General features: G+C 36.4%; 1 protein-coding gene across 1 annotated transcript in view; it reads right to left on the bottom strand.

The window, feature by feature from the left end:
• Positions 1-17,687, bottom strand: part of Kif18a (kinesin family member 18A) — a 65,788-nt gene that overhangs the window by 43,149 nt on the left and 4,952 nt on the right. Inside the window, exons 2-9 of the mRNA XM_028882390.2 lie at positions 15,613-15,982; positions 14,076-14,233; positions 9,781-9,885; positions 9,061-9,171; positions 6,809-7,006; positions 4,005-4,181; positions 2,690-2,764; positions 2,366-2,478 (exon numbers count right to left, since the gene is read on the bottom strand). Of these exons, the coding sequence (XP_028738223.1) occupies positions 2,366-2,478; positions 2,690-2,764; positions 4,005-4,181; positions 6,809-7,006; positions 9,061-9,171; positions 9,781-9,885; positions 14,076-14,233; positions 15,613-15,937 (1,262 nt within the window). The 5' untranslated portion in view covers positions 15,938-15,982. The remainder of the gene's footprint in view (positions 1-2,365; positions 2,479-2,689; positions 2,765-4,004; positions 4,182-6,808; positions 7,007-9,060; positions 9,172-9,780; positions 9,886-14,075; positions 14,234-15,612; positions 15,983-17,687) is intronic.

Here is a 17,687-nt window from a genome sequence, read left to right as displayed (position 1 = left end):
CTGGTAAGTTATCTTTAGCTTATATCCCAAGATAATGTCTTAGTTTGTATAACTTTTTGATTCAAGGACAGAGTTGAATACTGTCAAATTTGTAATTTTGTAGTCTAAACACTTTACCTGGTGTTCAGTGTTTATTAAGGAAAGACAGTAATCACTATCAAGGGTTTCTAGTTAGCATCTTAAAAAAATGAAATGAAACAGAAATAAATCCTAAGAAAAGAGTAGTAAGTATTTTCTAGTCATTTATAACATCTAAATTAACTAGAAAACAAAATTTTGCACTAATATTTTTAGGTGAGACGTAAGGAATTAGACCATACCACTTCCTTGGTATAGTCACAGTAGAATTTTTACAATTGTTGTTTACAAAAAACAGTTGTATTTTCTTTTTGTGATTCCCTTTTGTATACTGTCTTTACAAAAACTTTGGAGTCAGAAAATACTGCATATTTTCACATTGTCTCCAGGAAATTCACAAAAATGTTATCGAAAGCAAAATTTTGTATGGATAACAACTGCCTGTGCTCCAGAGGGATCCAATGCCTCTGACTTCCCTGGACACCTGTATCATGTGCACATACATGCATATATCCTGTCCCAACACACACACAACAAAAATGTTACAGAGAGAGACAGAGAGAAGGTTGAATAATTTAAAGTCATCAACTGCAAAAAAGTTTCCTAATTTGTAAGTCCACCTCCTCCCCCACCAGAACTGTGGCACCCAGGGCTGAACACATGCTAGACGAGCACTCCCACATGAGCCATATCACCAGAACTGTGTCTGTGCTTTCAATTTTGGGATACAATCACCCTAAGTTTCCCAGTCTTGGCTTGAAACTGCAATCCTTCTGCCTCAGAATCCGAAGTAGCTGGGACTACAATTTATTTGGCAAATTACACACGGTTGATGTTGACAATTTTGTAAAAGTGATCACTCCAGCTTTGGAAAACTGGTAGTTTAATTTCCAAGAAACTTGAATTGCATTAGTACTACTGTCATGTTTAACTAACAAAATTAAATATTAACTACCATATTACATCAAAGAAGTTTTCTTTGATAGGAATAACTAAGGGCTGGAAGGTGGTAGCCCACACCTTTAATCCCAATTCAGGAGGCAGAGGCAGGATCTCTGAGTTTAATAAGGTCAGCCTAGTCTACAGAGCAAGTTCTAGGATAGCCAGGACTATACAGAGAAACCCTGCCTCAATAAACAAACAAACGAGGAACACATTTTTTTAAGTTGAGACAATTTGTGTGGAATTAAACATTTATATTCCAAATGAAATAACAACAATTTAATGCTGTAATGGGTTACTCCGGAGATTAAACAAGTATGCTCAGTGCTCTTGTACTTTAACAGCACACAGGGAAACCTAATGAGATGTGCAAAACTGACTTTTGTCACCAACAGAAATAAATAACTGTCAGAATTATATGTGATGCTTGCAAGATATCACAGTGTGAGAATACTAGACACAGCCTAATACTTCTGGGTCACTGAGATGATCCAGTGGGTAAAAGTGCTTTTTGGACAAGCCTAATGACCTCAGTTCAATCTCTGAAATTCACAGTGGAAGGCAAAAACTAGCTGAGTCCTGAAAATTGTCTCCAGACTTACTGAATTACACTTACCTACCTTCCTGGATGGACACGCACGCACGCACGCACGCGCGCGTACACACACAATTTCAATATAATTTAAATTTCGGAGTTCCTACTACATTCTGTAAATGTAAAATTGAAAAAACAATACCTCTTTTATTTCCACTGTAAAAAGTGTTGTAGTGATCAGGTGAAATTAATACTCTAAAATTCAAGATAATCTACAAAGCTGTACATGAAGTTTAGGGAGGAAAACAAAATGACAGCAGTCAATAACTTAGTATTCAAAAGGACTTTTCTCCTCTATCAATTAGGACAAGTATACAAGTTGACTCAGAGAAAACAGGCCAAGAAAAACAAATCTTCAGGGGTGGAAGAAAGATAGTGGGTATTCTATCCTTCTACATCACTGAGGAGCTCACTCAGATAATAATTTAAAACTGGTAAGTGAATTAGTACATCTATATAGAATCAATATTAACAGACCGTATTTTCATAAAACTATGCAAGTACTAATGGCAAAAAAGCACCGTTCAAAATAAACTTCACCCACGACAAAACTAGCTTTTTCTTCTGGTTTTCCTAACTACCTGTAAAAGCAAAATAACTGCTTTCCAAAGTGTTCAATACAAAGAACAAACAAATGAATTTCCTGAACTCAAGTGACTGTGTATATGGAGGTATACATATGACACCTAACAAAAAGTGATAATTAATAAAGACATAACTAAATATTTTGAGAGAGCATAATAGTTTTACCTTTCAATTTCTTTGTCTTGAGTGTTTGAATGTATCAATTTTTCACAGTCATTTTTGTCAGTCAAGGCTTTCTGTTCTTCATAGGCTTTTAGTTTTTCTTTCAGCATTAAAATCTAACAGAGAAAACACTAATTAAAATACAAATCAAATTATTTGTCTCCATCTTACATGGCTACAGCAAAAGTTCAGTTATGAATAATAATCAAATAAGCCAAATTTCCACTATAATAGGAAATGCATTAAATTTGAGACAACAAGGAATAAAGCATCCCTTAAGGGAAGAACTGCAGGAAACTATTGGATCACTGAGAACAGTAGACATACCTCTGCTTTCTGCACATTACAGATCTTTACGTATTGAGATATGTGACTGTTGACGTTAACAACATTGCTCTTCAACTGCCAAAAGATAGAAACTATGATTATAATCACACAGTTAAATACAGCATGAAGTGACATTGTATCTCATTAATATGGTTCCACCGATTTTGACTTTTTGACAACTACAACTATTGAGCAATATGATTAATTATGACTATATTTAAAATTTGTGACAAGATTATGTATATGCATATGAAATTATAAACAAATTGGCTTACAGAAAAAACCCGTATTTATGCACAATATAATAAAAAAATTACCTATTTTCTTTGTTATCTTAAAAAATTCAGAATTCTGTTTCATGCTTGAATTCACATTAGTTTTTTATTATTTTTCATATTTTCTACAACAGTATGACACCACTGACATTTATAGAATAGTGAGAAGAAAATCAAACATAGCTAGCTTTTAATATTCTGGAAATTTCTTGTTTAAGTGAGTCAGAATCAAATACCTAACGCTCTTCAAGCTTTGGCCTACACAGTTGTAAAATTGAGCATAAAAAACAAAACTAGAAATGTCCACAATGGGTTGGAGTAAGGACCTGAAAAATGTGTGAAAATCTTTGTACACTCATATAGTTTGGCCTTTCACATAAATAGCATCAGGACATTTCTTATAGGGTGTCACACTGCTTATCTTCAGACACATAAAGGAGGAAAGGGAGTCGTCAAGGGGACATCATATCAACTGAGGTATTTCCTAACCCAAGGTCCTGCAATTTTAAAGTAGGTATGTTTTAACCTGCATGTTTTTTAAAGTATCCCAAAATTTAGGCAAAGAACATTTCCCTAACTAGTCACTGTTATACTCCTTGATTTAGCACAATATTATGTACATGAAAATTCATTTGTAAAGAATGTTATAAACTACGGTTGGCATTATTAGTTGGTGCTCAAATAAACTGCAATATCACCTATAAATATTTATTATATTAAATAAAAATGTAAATATATCAAATCCTTGGCTAATGATTCCATAATGACATCCAAACACCACATGCCATGATGTGAAGCGAAGGAAAAGGCACCAACGAAGTACTCTAGCACCCATAAGAATGAATAACAATATCCACTGCATAAGTAATCAAGATGCAAAAATGTGACTAAGTTAAAGTTCAGTAGCCAGCTAGGACATTTGTAACTCATATTGCCAAATTCATTAACGAAACATGACTCTAAATTAAGGCTTTAATTAGAGTCATAAAAATAACATATACTCAATATTCTCACAACAAAGTCAAAATAAATGCACTTACAGATGATTTAATGTCTTTTGCACGATTAGCATACTTAAGAGTGTTATATGTGTCGTCGTAGAATAAAGAGGAAGGACTAACAGCAGCAATCATTATAGTTTGGCAGTTTCCTCCCAGAGAATCCTTCAACAAGCGAGTAAGCTTACTATTTCTGTAAGGAATATGCTGATTCCTTCTCTGAAAGAACAAGACAAGAATTCTCATTCCATTTTCCACATATAAATGAAAACTGACTACTATTTCACTACAAGAATTTAAGCAATGCCCAACGATACAATGGTACTGGACTGATGCAAATGAATCTTGACTACTCAGTGACTATTGTGAAAGTCCTATCTCAAGCTGACAGGAGGTCAGTGGGTAAAGAAAAGTGGCTGTCCTCTCTCAAGTCCTCAGAGCAATCCCTGGGACTCACATAGCAAAAGGGAGAACTGAGTCTGGGAAGTTGTCCTTTGACCTCAGCATCATGAACATTTATATACACACAATAAGTAAATAAAAATTTCACAATTCCATCTGAAATTGACACCTTTGAGTACAAAATTCCACAACAAAAAAATATCAAGATTTTTTTTTTAGTTGTAGGTGACACTTTAAATGTATTTGCAAAGATGACACAAGGTTGGTGTGGCAACAAGTGACATGTGCCTGTACGCCCACCCTCTTGGTAGGTAGCTTGAATGGCAAAGTAAGATTATGTTACCCCAAACAAAATAAAAAACCCCAAACAAACAACAACAACAAAAAACCAACAAAAATCACCCCAAATCCAAAAACCCAAGGTTAACAAAGAAACTATGCATGAGATACATATTTAAGATGTGCATCATCTTTTTTTTCTTTAAAATAAGCATTGTTTCTTGTTTATTGGCCACTTATGAAGGTGTTGATAACAAAAAGTGCGACATACAAGGTTGTATTCATCCTTCAGAAATCTCTAAGTGATTGTCCCCACCAATGATCTTAGATCAATTAAGCAATCTTTCTAAAAGTGATAGGGTATCATGTTAGCAATGTTTATTCATCACGCTAGGGACTGCTTGCTTTCACATTTTTTGCATACATAGTCATAGGATGGGTTCTTAGACGCTGAGTTGCTAGGTCAGATCACAACTTAATTTTCTGGTTTTTTTTAATTAATTAAATTCATCGATTTATTTTACATCCCAACCTCTCCTCCCATTCCCTCCAACTCTGCTCCCCTCCCTCAATCCACTCCTCCATTTCTGTTCAGAAAGGGGCAGTCCTCCCACTAGTATCAACAAAACATGCATATCAAGTTGAGGCAGGACTAAGCAATGTGTATCATCTTATCAACTCTTCTATGAATTTAAACCTATTTCGAAAAAAGAATCCTTTATAAAAGCAGTTCTACTAACCTTTAATAGAGATTTAACCACAAAATAAATAGATATGATCAAACCTCTGACCTCCACACATGCATGAAAGGGTGTGCTCACACAGACAATACACACACACACACAAAGAAATAAATGTAATAAAATATTTCATTAAATTAAATATTTAATTAAAATATTTAATATTTCATTAAAAAGCTACATTAAAAATTTAACATATGAAACTTTGCAAAAAGCACAAATTTTATATAAAGATTAATTAATGTTAAAAATCAATGCTATCATTGGGCAGCAGTGGTGCATGCCTTTAATCCCAGCACTCAGGAGGGAAAGCCAGGTGAATCTTTTTGAGTTCGAGGCCAGCTTGGTCTACAGCGTGAGATCCAGGACAGGCACCAAAACTATACACGGAGAAATCCCATGGGGGGTGTGTGGGGGAAAATCAATGCCATCATTATATAACTTTCATATAAGAGAAGTGGAAATTATGGCAAACATCCTCTACTTTGACGGCTTAACTTTACAAGTCAGTATTATATCATGTGAAAATGTTCCAGTTTTCAACTTTGAATGTAAAAATCTACTTTGAATGTAAAACATGCTGCTTTTTCAAAGGTCATGTTATTTTAGTAAATTTTTCTCTTATGAAAATCTTCCTAATAATTTTAAAATACATTATTCTAAATTAAAATAACACCTTCAACAACTTAACAGTAGTTTTCCTAAGGTTTTTAAGACTTTAGCTTCAATTACCACATTTCAAAAACAACTTACTGTACTGTCAAATATACTATCTACTAGTTAACTAGTTCTGGTACACAAAGCATTCAAAATGGTTTGAAATGCCTGAAAGCATTTAGTAACCATCCTATTACATCATTATACTTTAGACCTTAAGTCTCTTCCTTCACTCTTTTGTATCACTTCAATTTCACAGCATATTATAAAATACTGACTAGACAGAGTTGCTCTAAAGTCTTTTTTTTTTTTAAATGTCTTCATGTCAATTCAATTATCATTCTTTCTGTCTAGTGATCATCGAATATTTGCTTACAATGAAGTTCAAATCTGGGTGACTGAAAAAAAGGAACCATTGATGAGTCTGGTGGAACAGGCCTATAATCACTGCTAGCGAAGGCTGAGACAAGAGGTTACAAGTCCAAGACCAGATTAATCAACTCATTTGAGATCCTGGTACAACCAGAGGTACTTGTACTTTCCTAGTACAGGTGAGGTATTGGGTTCAATTGGGTATATGGGTTCAAGTAGCACAAAAATGCTCTCTCTCTCTCTCTCTCTCTCTCTCTCTCTCTCTCACAAAACAAACATAAAATGAATCTCATACAGCACTGTTTGATACCTCAGAGTCACTTATGCCTATGATCTAGATCTACATGTTCTAGAAACTATTTAAAAACATTTAGCAAGTAAACAAAAAGTACCTACCTTTGTATCTGCCAAGGCATTGATGACGTTCCCAAGGGCTAAGAGGGATTTATTAATATTTGTGCCTTCTACAAATCGTGTTCCTTTAGCACCAGAAGTGCTGGCCCGCTCAGATCCTGCCAGGTCAATGAGTGACATTTTGGCTACATGGACATTTTGATTGATGCTTGCTGTTTTGTCCTGTTGTCGCAAATAAATCTTAAATTATAGAATAGGGTAAAATTTAATAAAATTAAAAGAAATGTTTTATTTTCAAAAATACATATACATGAAGACAAAGTCACTCTCCTTTAAAAACCAGCACAACAACATATTATCTGTCTGATACTTATCAGTACCCGAAGTACTGAATTGAGAAAAATATGAAAATGAAGACTTATATATATGAATTTTGATATTAAATGGTGCTCCAAAGGCCCATGTGTCAACTGTCTTGTCCACCTTGATGCTACTAGATAAAAACCCGATAGGTCTATATGTAGTACAGGCTACTTGTGGGGAAGGGTGTGTGTGTGTGTGTGTGTGTGTGTGTGTGTGTGTGTGTGTGTGTGTGTGTGTGTGTGTTTGGCTATGGTAGATGCATCACTTGAGTCCAAGAGTTTGTGAACAACCTGGTTATATGATATTGTCCCTTATACTTCACAAACAACAAAAGGGCAGCAAGTGGTAGGTTTTTGGATTAAGGGTGGCATTTCCTTCAAGTAAAGACTAGAATACTAGTTCTTCTCTAGTCCTAATTTTCACAACCCGGTTATAAGGTAAGTAACATCCTGTTCAATGATGTGCTATGCTGCCTCACCACAGGTCCCAAAGTAATAAGACCAGCTGACATCAGATTGAAACTTCCAGCACTATGAGTGAAAATATTCTTTATAATTTGATCATTTCAAGCATTTCAGCTGCTTAGGAAGGTATAATTTATTGATCATTTTGTTTTTTTTTTCTTTTGAGACTGGTGATCATGTGACTACAAGCTAGTGAAGGATGATCTTGAACTGCAGAATCTCTCCTCTCTACCTCTGAATCACCAGAATTATAGGTTTGAGCTACTGTGCCCAGTTTAAATATGGTGATGGAGATTAAAACTGGGCCTTAATGTATATTAGGTGTGCACCCTTATATAACCACCTTCAGTTGCTTTGTACACTTCAACTGAAACAAGATAGGTGGAAGAGAGACGAAGACATAGGAAATATCTAACACATTCTAGAGAAATTTCATTGTCATAAACACTTCTCTGAAGACTACTGGTAAAGAAAATGTCAGTGGAAGAGAAAAGATCAATGAAACCACTGAATGGAGACTACCTGAGGGCTTTACTGCCTTAAATACAAACACTTTCAACTGTAACAATTAGGTCTTGATAAGATGAATTTCCCAGGCCAGTAAGATGGTAGAAGGTGCTTGCTGCCAAGCGTGATGACTACGTTAGAGTTCCCAACTATGGGGGAAGGACAGTATCGATTCCCCAAAGTACTTTACCATTTATACATCTACCATGGCACACTACATACATACATAAGACACACAAATACACATAATACTTTTTTTAAAAGTTGGAAAAATGCATTTCACATAGCATAATCTATAATAAAACTTTACATAAATTACCATTTGGATATAAACAGAACTAGAAACTACAAACAATAATGGATACTATTATCTATGGCTTTGGATCTTTGTGGACCCCTTCTCCTGTGTAGTGCTGTCAGCTGAATCATCCTTAAGGAATGCAGTTGATTACATGGTATCTCCCACTTCCACTTTACCACTTCCTATTTAATATATTCTCTATTTTCAAGAAATTCTGCAGATCACAAAAGCAGAACCCCAAGTGTTTGATGAACATCATCTCAATTCTAAACATTTTTGATGTTGAAGTACTTTCAAGAGCAAAGTAGACTGAGGAGGCATCTTAGTACTATATGGAATATACTCTTCATGCTAATGATCTTGGTTTTATTAGGTAAGGTTTTACAGTGCCTGTAACCCTAGCTACTCAGGAGGTTGGGGTAAAAGGAACTGAAGTCAGGGCTGTCCACTGCTGCTTAGTGACTTCAAAGTCAACCTGGTTAACTTAATGAGATTATATCTTAAAATAAAGTCAAATAGCTAACAAAAGTTGCAAGTCAAAGAAGTGCCGAGGAACAGAGATGTCTATAGATGAGATTTGTTGCCACTTATGAAAATTATTCATGAACTTGGCTTTATTTTAAACTTCAACTAGGAGTAATAGCCCAAAGGCCTGATACCTGGAAAACAGCATGAGAACGAGAAGATGCAGCATTTATGTCGGTGGGATGCTGTGTCCTGTTTCTGTTTCCATTGTCTAGTAGCTGTAATATTTCCTCTGAGGATTTGGGCTAGGAGTTCAAATAGAAAAGAAATATTTAGTAATCTATCTCTATATATTTCAACTAACTTTTATTTATTTAAGTGCCAGGGACTTAAACCCAAGGATGAACATAAGGAAAGTGTTCAACCAATGAGCTAGATCCCAGACCCTCAGTAAACTTACTCAACAAACAATAGTCTGAAAGGTAAAAGAAAATGTTTTCTATGAATTTATCCTTAATAAATATGGACTATGTATCATTTGTTTAGTACTTAGTACTACATAAGGAGTAAGAGGTAAAGTCTAGTTTCTGAGTTAAAAATATAAATGTATTTAACAGAATAATAAATTTTCAGTAAGAATTTTAGCAGGAAAAGTATCCCTCAAATATTTCATAAGATGAAACAAGAATATTCAATAAAAGGCAGAATGAGGCCATCCCCAGTTCTGGTCTCCATTCTGATAGTAACTTTGTGACCTTGGACTTAGGGCCTTAGATACTTTGTAATTCACTTCAGTCTTATATTTTATTAGTTTGTTTGTTTTTCAAACACAGTGGAGTTGAACTAATAGCTGGTAGAAATGGAATCTGCAGATTTGCTATTCTAACAGATAGATAAAACATTCATAAACATACCTGGTGTAAAGTGAGACCCTGAACAACCACTCCTTTTTGGGCATCTTCCCGGACAGCAAGTGGCCCCGAATTTGTCAAGAGGTCACGAATTTGTTCATTATATACCTTATAATAAAAAGAACCACAATAACAGGGATGTCTAAGTAACTAATTATCTCACATGCACATAGCCAACTGAAAGTCTACAACCCCAGATTTTGATCACGTCAGTTTACAACTGAATAGTAAAGATGGAGTTATTATATTCTCACCCACTAATTCTTGATTTGACAACTCTGACAAAATAAAGGTAAGCCAGCTTTCTTATCTCTGCAAAACACACCAATTTCAGAGATTAAATGTTAAACAAAAACCCAGTCAGAAACAGTTACATTTATGTGGTGTTCTTTTTGCTTGTGCTCTAACAAATAAAGCTTGCCTGAAGATCAGAGGGTGGACCTAGCCACTAGTTAATCATAGAGGCCAGGCAGTGATGGCACATACCTTTAATCTCAGCATTTGGGAGGAAGCAGGAAGTTCAGGAGTTCAAGACCACCCTGGGCTATATGAGACTGGTCTAGTCTAAAAGAGAAACAGAGCTAGGCGCAGAGGCTCACAACTTTAATCCCAGCATTTGGGATATCATGGCTTTGATCCTAGAACTTGGGAGGTACATGCCTTTAATCCCAGCACTAGAAAGGTAAAGACAGGAAATGATATGGCTGGGGCCGAGAGAGGAAATTAAAGCAGGAGTAGACAGGAGCTCAGCTAGAGGTGACTGTGCCTGGCTCTCTTACTTCTCTGATCTTTTAGCATTTACCCTGATATCAGACTCCAGATTTCTATTACTAAGATCAATTAGAATCTGTGCTACATATTTATGTCATTTACTCCTTCAATTTCAGTTTAACATACAATTAGTAATAGTCTCACTCATATGATTGTAGAGCTACTAAGGCCCTGAGTGGTTTTGCTCAGGGTTATAAAATTAACAGCAGAATAAGGATTGAAGCTTGGCCGTTCTTTACGGTCTCTATTGAACATACATCTTAATTTTCTATCTGCAGGATCATGTAAAAGAGACTTGTATAAACAATAATTAGAAATAGTATGACTGACTTCATTTTATGGATCTAGTAAAGGCACAAAATTTAGCATCTGCTAACAGATTGATAAACAAGACTTCTGAAAAAGATTAAGAAAAATCAGAAAATCAGGCCTTTAAAAAACGTTTTTTTCTGGGCTGGTGATAGGGCTCTTGGTAGAGCATTCTACATTATTAAGATGCACGACATTTTAGGTAGATTCTAAGCATTGGAAAAAAATGCACACCCAAACCCTTACAAAATGGCATAGTAGGTGTGTACATATATCATCATTTCCTTTCATGTTCTAGTAGTCCACAGTAATTTTTCTTTTTCTGGTATGTCTCTACATTCAATAATAAAATCGTTCTAAAAATGTAATAACCTTAGGTGAGTAGAAACTTTTCTTTTAGATCTTTTTTTTCTAATATATAGCAGTTACTCTTGACTGCTTCTCCATCCTTACCTGCTTTAACCAACCACGAAGAATGAGTACTCAAGGTGATCTATGAAAGCCAGTTACCTGGAGAATTTCTTTTTTAAAGATTTAGTTACTTTATTATTTTGTGTGTATAAGTGTTTTGCCTGCATGTATGTCTATGTGCTGGAACAAAAACTGGTTCCTTTGCAAGAATAAGTGCTCTTAACCACTGAGCCAACTCTCTAGCCCTTACCTGGTGATTTTAACAAGCTTAAATTCCTTGGCTGTAACCAAGGAGTAAAGTGTAGCCAGACCTATTTCTAGAATGTAACAGAAAAAAAATCTTGGTACATGGCCTTAATGATCAAGATCCAATAAGAGAAATACTCTGACACTAGAAAATAAATGCTTAATTAACATTTCCAGTGAAGACAGGGGTTTCTAAATACTACCTGAGTAAACAATTCCTGTCTGCACCTTAGTTGTCATTTGTCGAATATCAGCTATTCTTATGAGTCCTCAAAGAATGATGAAGTATAACAAAAGGGTAGTGGTAACTGAAAGCAACTTCGGCTGACCAGATCTTCACAATTTGAGCACACAAACAGGAATCACAAATGTGAATGTGCTGACATACTTCCATAATCCCAACCTAAAGAAGGCTGAGGCAGAGGATCATGAGTTCACGGCCAGGTTACATGAAATGTATCCTAAAATGTGTTTAAGATGGGTCAAAGTACACATCAAGAAAACTTGATGACCAAAGTTGGATCCTGCACCGCTCTTTACCTGACACTCTTTCCAAGGCTCAGAGAAGAAAGGGTGGACAATTAAGGAAATAGCATCTTGTAGACACAACAGGACAGATGTACATATGAATTCAGAGACTGTGACAGTATTCACAAGACCTGTACAAGCTCAAGGCAGATAAAACTCAGCATTTAGCTGAGTAAGTGGACACAAAGGCCCACCCTTGCACAAAAAGCTATTCACAAATGATAGCTGCTGGGAAAGGGAAAACCAGTTTTCTTTAATGGAGTGACACTGGGTATACCAACTTCACACTAGAGTAGGTCCATGCTCAGAAGTAATTCATACTCCGTGTTTTTTGTGGCATTTTCTTTTTTTAAAAGAGAAAGAACATGAAGTTGCATGGATAGGGAGAGGGGAGAATCTGGGAAGAGTTGTGGGATATGAAATATATAATATACTGTATGAAATCCTAATTAAAAAAAGCACCAGATGCATTTGTGTGCATGTATAATGCCAGCACTCATAAGGGGAGACAGGAAGCAGGGCCTGGAAGGCCAAAAGCTAGATAGCCTGACATAAGAGAGATCCTGCTTTAACAAGGTGTTAAGATAGAACCAACTCCTAAAAGATGTCTTCTGATCTCCACATCCATGCCTGCACTCACACACACATAAAAATTACTTAAAAAAAAAGTTCTCATCCCCTAAATCACAGAAAGTGCCTATAATCTACTGACTATTAAATAATCCATGAGTCTGTGATTGTAACAAAGGGAAAAGCTTTCCTTACAGTAAATGCTAAGGAATAAACACAAAAAATGTTGGTGTCTAAAGATCACCATCATCTATAATTTATTCAAATATGAATAATCAACAAACCCTGCAAATTCCAGCATAATGAAATTTATAAAAGATAACATTGCCAATACTGGGACCAATCAACTACCTAAGTGAGTTGATATGAAGTAGGAAGCACTCAATACTACTTCTGTGGTGTGTCTGCCAGCATATAAAGCAACTCTAATAGAAACAAATACAAACTGAGGGATTTACGGTAGTGTCAGAAAATACAAAGAAAACACAGAAACTGCTCATTAAAAGAGACCAAAGCAAATGTAATACATGATTTGGAAGGCTTTCAGGAAAAGACATTAGCAAAAATGCATTAAGGTTCATAGAGTAGACAGTGATAATCACTGTTAACTTCCCGATTTTGAGAAACATTCAGTGATTGTTTAAAATTTTCCTAGTTCAACAAATTTATACCTTAAGCAGTCCCAAATAATAAATGTACACACAACAGAGGTTGAACTGCAGGTGTAAAATTTTAACATATAGGGCATCTCAGTGAAGGTCATCTGGAGGTTCTTTCTATAAATTATTTTTGCGATGTCTCTGTGGTGATATATTGTGTACCCTAATAAAATATGCCTGAAGATCAGAGGACAGGAAAAAAAAGCTACTAGATTAAAAAGAGGCCAGACAGTGGCGGCACACACCTTTAATCCTAGCACTCATCAGGCAGAGATCTGTTTGGATCTCTGTGATTTCAAAGCCACCCTAGACTACACAAGACTGACTCAGTCTTGGAGAGAAACAGAGCCAGACAGTGGTGGCAGCACTTGGGATCTCATGCCTTTGCTTGGGAAGCACAAATGCCTTTAATCCCAGGAAGTAATATGGCTGGGCGGAGAAAGGTGTATAAGGTACAAGGAGATAGGAACTAAAGGTTTTTCGGCAGAAACATCCCTTTCAGCTAGAAGCCCTTTGGGCTGGAGCTCTTTCAGGCTCAGGAGTTGAGGTGAGAGGAGGTAGCTGCGGCTTGCTCTGCTTCTTTGATCTCTTTTAGCTTTTACCCCGATATTAGGATCCCAGGATTTTTATTATAAGACATGTCTCTATAATTTAAATTAAATTAAGAGTAAGAGCATGAAAATGTGCATGATTAGGAATTTAATGATTGCAAACATTGACAAGAAGATTCCTGCATAAAATAGTTTGAATGGACCATTGAGTTTTCTCAGATAATGATTAACATTGAGGTTAGTGACAACTTACCTCCAGATAAGAAACTGCAGTACTACACACTTTCTCCTCTTTAATCTCATCCATGGATTTGAAAAGGTGTAACATTGTTAGGTACATTACTCCAGGTTCAGCAGCTGATCCTAGCATTGTGTGAGTCTTCCCAGCTCCAGTGGCACCATATGCAAGTACTGAGTTTTTAATGAAAGGGGTGAGATCAATGCTCATTGTTACAACATAGTCTAGGGGCTAGTTCTAACTGGTCATCCTGAAGAGTAACTTTAAATCCAATAGGTATCACCTTTAGCACTAATGTAATTTTGTGCCTCCCACACTGTCACAGGCAGAAACATCTATTTTCTTATTTGCCATCAGAATATGATATCTATCCACATCCCTCCTTTACAGCATGACCACTCTGCCTCTACCAAGACAGAGAGGGTATCCTTGTGCTTTAGCAAATAACATAAAGCAAAGCAGGTATACACTTGTTGAGCTAAATGAATTCCACAAAGGCGATTTATAAAATCATTCTTTAAATGTTGTTTTAGGCAAATTACTTATTTGCACAATTCTATCCAGTACTATATAGAAGCCATGCATTTCTTCAAATATAAAAGAAATTGATGGAGTCACAAATGCAAACACCCAATACCATATTCAATTCTCATATATTAATAACCGATAATTTTTGGAATGAATTAAGCTGGAGTTTTACTTTAGCTTATGAAAGAAGTCTTAAGGCAGCTAAATAACATAAAGCCAGAGAAAAACCGAAGGAATAGTATTAACAGGGATCCTTTTTTTTTAAAGACAAGGGGGAGGGGGATCTCCAGAACATCTGGATATATGTTAGAATCAGCAGTTCTGACCAATAAACATCATTGTGCTCTTGATCAAAGATGAAGAGGGTCAATTTTCTGTGACAAAAGTGAGTAAAACAGTCTTAGTGAAACATGTTATAGCAAGGCATATGTTGTAGAAAACACCACAAAAACTGACAATTATAAAAATGAGACACTAGTATGCTATTATTATAACACTGAACTAACTGGTCTTTTCTGAAAGACTAAGTACAGGCTCCCCAAAGCACAAGGAATGCTTCTTGGGCCAAAGAGCTGCTAAAACAGCACACGATTCTCAGGCTCATGCAGTTTTAACCTTTTTAAACTAAGCTACCTTAGAGATGGTGCTGTAAAGAAACTCCAAGTGCCCAGCACTGGCAGGCTGTCTGAGAGGGGCAGATGACCAGCAGAGGCCAACGGTGGTGGGCATAACTTGTCAGTATAAATGGTGAGAAATCTGGCATCAATTAGAAGAAGCATATGGTTTAATAAAACTGCAAAGACTGTTTACAGGGGCAATGGCAAGAACTTTCTTCTCAAGGAAGAGAGTTTCATAAAAGATAAGCTGCATATGATGACTACATTTCAAAGAAAGCCTGCACTTCAATCCAGTCTACTGGTCTTAAAACTGCTGGAATGCTTATACCTTGAACTTGATTGTATGTATTTACAAGAATAAAACTGAAGCTAGACAGCAAAACTGGATTTCAAACTGAAACAATTACCTGTGCAATTATATCCATTCAGAAAACTATGAAGAATCGGCTTGGTAGTATGTTCAAAAACTTCTGTTTGAGTTGATGTTTCATCAAAAACAGCATCAAATACAAACTTAAGATCTTTATTTGGTCTTTTGGTAATATCAAAATTTGTAGTTTTCTTTTTGTGAAAAAAACTGACTTCTTCTTGTTTTGGATCAAAAACGAGTATATGTTTATCAACAACATGGACCACTTTATGGAAAGCGACTGCCTTTTCTTTTGTGTTCTCAGGTCGCACACGAACAACTACTTTCATGTGGTGACATAAATCTTCCTCAGAAACAGACATTTTCAGGAACCTAGCTGCTGCTTACATGGATGCCTGGGTAGTTCTCTGAAATTAAACAGGAAAAAGTCACTATTAGTTTTACTTAAAACTGGCATGTAATAGACATTTAAAAGGTAATGTTTATGTTCCATTTACCTACAAAATGTATTATATATATACATATATATGTATATATATTGTCCTACAAACTTAAACATCCCCCCCAAACAGCACACATGTGCACAAAAGCATATTAAGAATTTCTTGAAATATTTATTAATCAAGCTCTTGGGCATAAGCTTAAACTCAAATACTAGTGCTGATTCACTTATGATTTGATTTTCACAATGGCTCTTGCACAGTTTTTAGGTTGGATCATGAAGATGAGCAGGATTTTTCTGAATCATATCAGGGTAATAATGGAAATTTTAGCTTGGGAACTCCTTTTAATAAAAGTGATCTTGTCTGTAGGCCTCTGGGTAGTGGAAAGTGATGCATCCAGGCTGTCTGTCTCTACCTGCATCTCAGAGATAGGGTGGGTTAGTTCTTAGGTTGCACTAGCTAGCCAGCCCATGTCTGAAGAGGAGAGAAATAGTATACACTACTTATGTATTCAGAGGTCCTAGTCTCCGATCTCTTAATGACATGCAAATTTAAAGAACCTCAGTAAATGCATAAAGTGTGATTGAACTTTATGACAGTCTCACAGGAACAAAAGGAGACTGATAAAGAACAATAGTTTGACAAGTTCAACCAGCCACAAACAATATAGAGTGGAGAAGCCATGACACTTCCACTTCTGCAAAATGCACACACATGCTTGAGTATATACACACACACTTTTACACTCCCTTGCCCCAAACAACATTTAAGGAGGGACTATTTCTCCTGCTTGAAGCATTCCTTGTATTTCTCTGTGTAGCACTGAGGTCTTGTGGCCTTTCCCTTATTAGCATGTCTGTTGTTATGTCCTTGTTTAGGCAGTTCATGCCCAATTCATGTTTAGGCAGTCATGACTGTGAGACCTTACAGGTGGAGCTGACATTATTAAGACACACAATCTCACAACAAACCCCTTGACCCCCTGGCTTACTTCTAGAACTTAGAAAGCTGAGTAAGAAGGATAGCTTGAGTTCTAGGCTAGCCTGGGTTCAAGTCTGAAGAAATGGCTGGGCATGGTGGTGCACTTTTAATACCAGAACTTGGGAGGCAGAAACAGGCAGATCTTGGTGAGTTTGAGGCTAGTTTGTTGTATAAAGTGAGATCCAGTCAACTAGGGCTACGTAGACACTGCTTAAAAAAATAAAAAAATCCCACTGGGTGGTGGTGACACACACCTTTAATCTCAGCGCTTGGGAGGCAGAGGCTGGTGGACCTCTGAGCTCCAGGCCAGTCAGGTCTATACAGTGAGTTCCAGGATAGCCAGAAATCTTGTCTAGAAGGCCAACCCCTCCCCCAAACACACATAAAAAAAATAATCCCTGAAGAGAGCTTGAGAGAGGTGTGACACTTGGACCTGTTGGGTTCCAGTCAGTGAGCTGCTGGTGAGAGGTCCAAGTCTTTGTTGTCCGTTTCTTTAGTTAGCAAACCCTTTAGCAATGCATCAGAGTACACCTGCATGAGACTGGGTGTGTGGTGCCTGTGTGATCAAGTGTTTGCCTCTGATGCTTCGTCAAGTGCCTGCTTTGTCCTTACTGCTACCATTCAAGTTACAGTCTCAGCCTGTACTACTGAAAGTAGGCAAAGAAAACTACCATACTAAGTCTTTACT

Source organism: Peromyscus leucopus, chromosome 4, assembly GCF_004664715.2.
Source record: "Peromyscus leucopus breed LL Stock chromosome 4, UCI_PerLeu_2.1, whole genome shotgun sequence".
Lineage (NCBI taxonomy): Eukaryota > Metazoa > Chordata > Mammalia > Rodentia > Cricetidae > Peromyscus > Peromyscus leucopus.
Note: the sequence above shows the minus strand (reverse complement) of the source record. Positions and strands in the feature narration are given on the sequence as shown.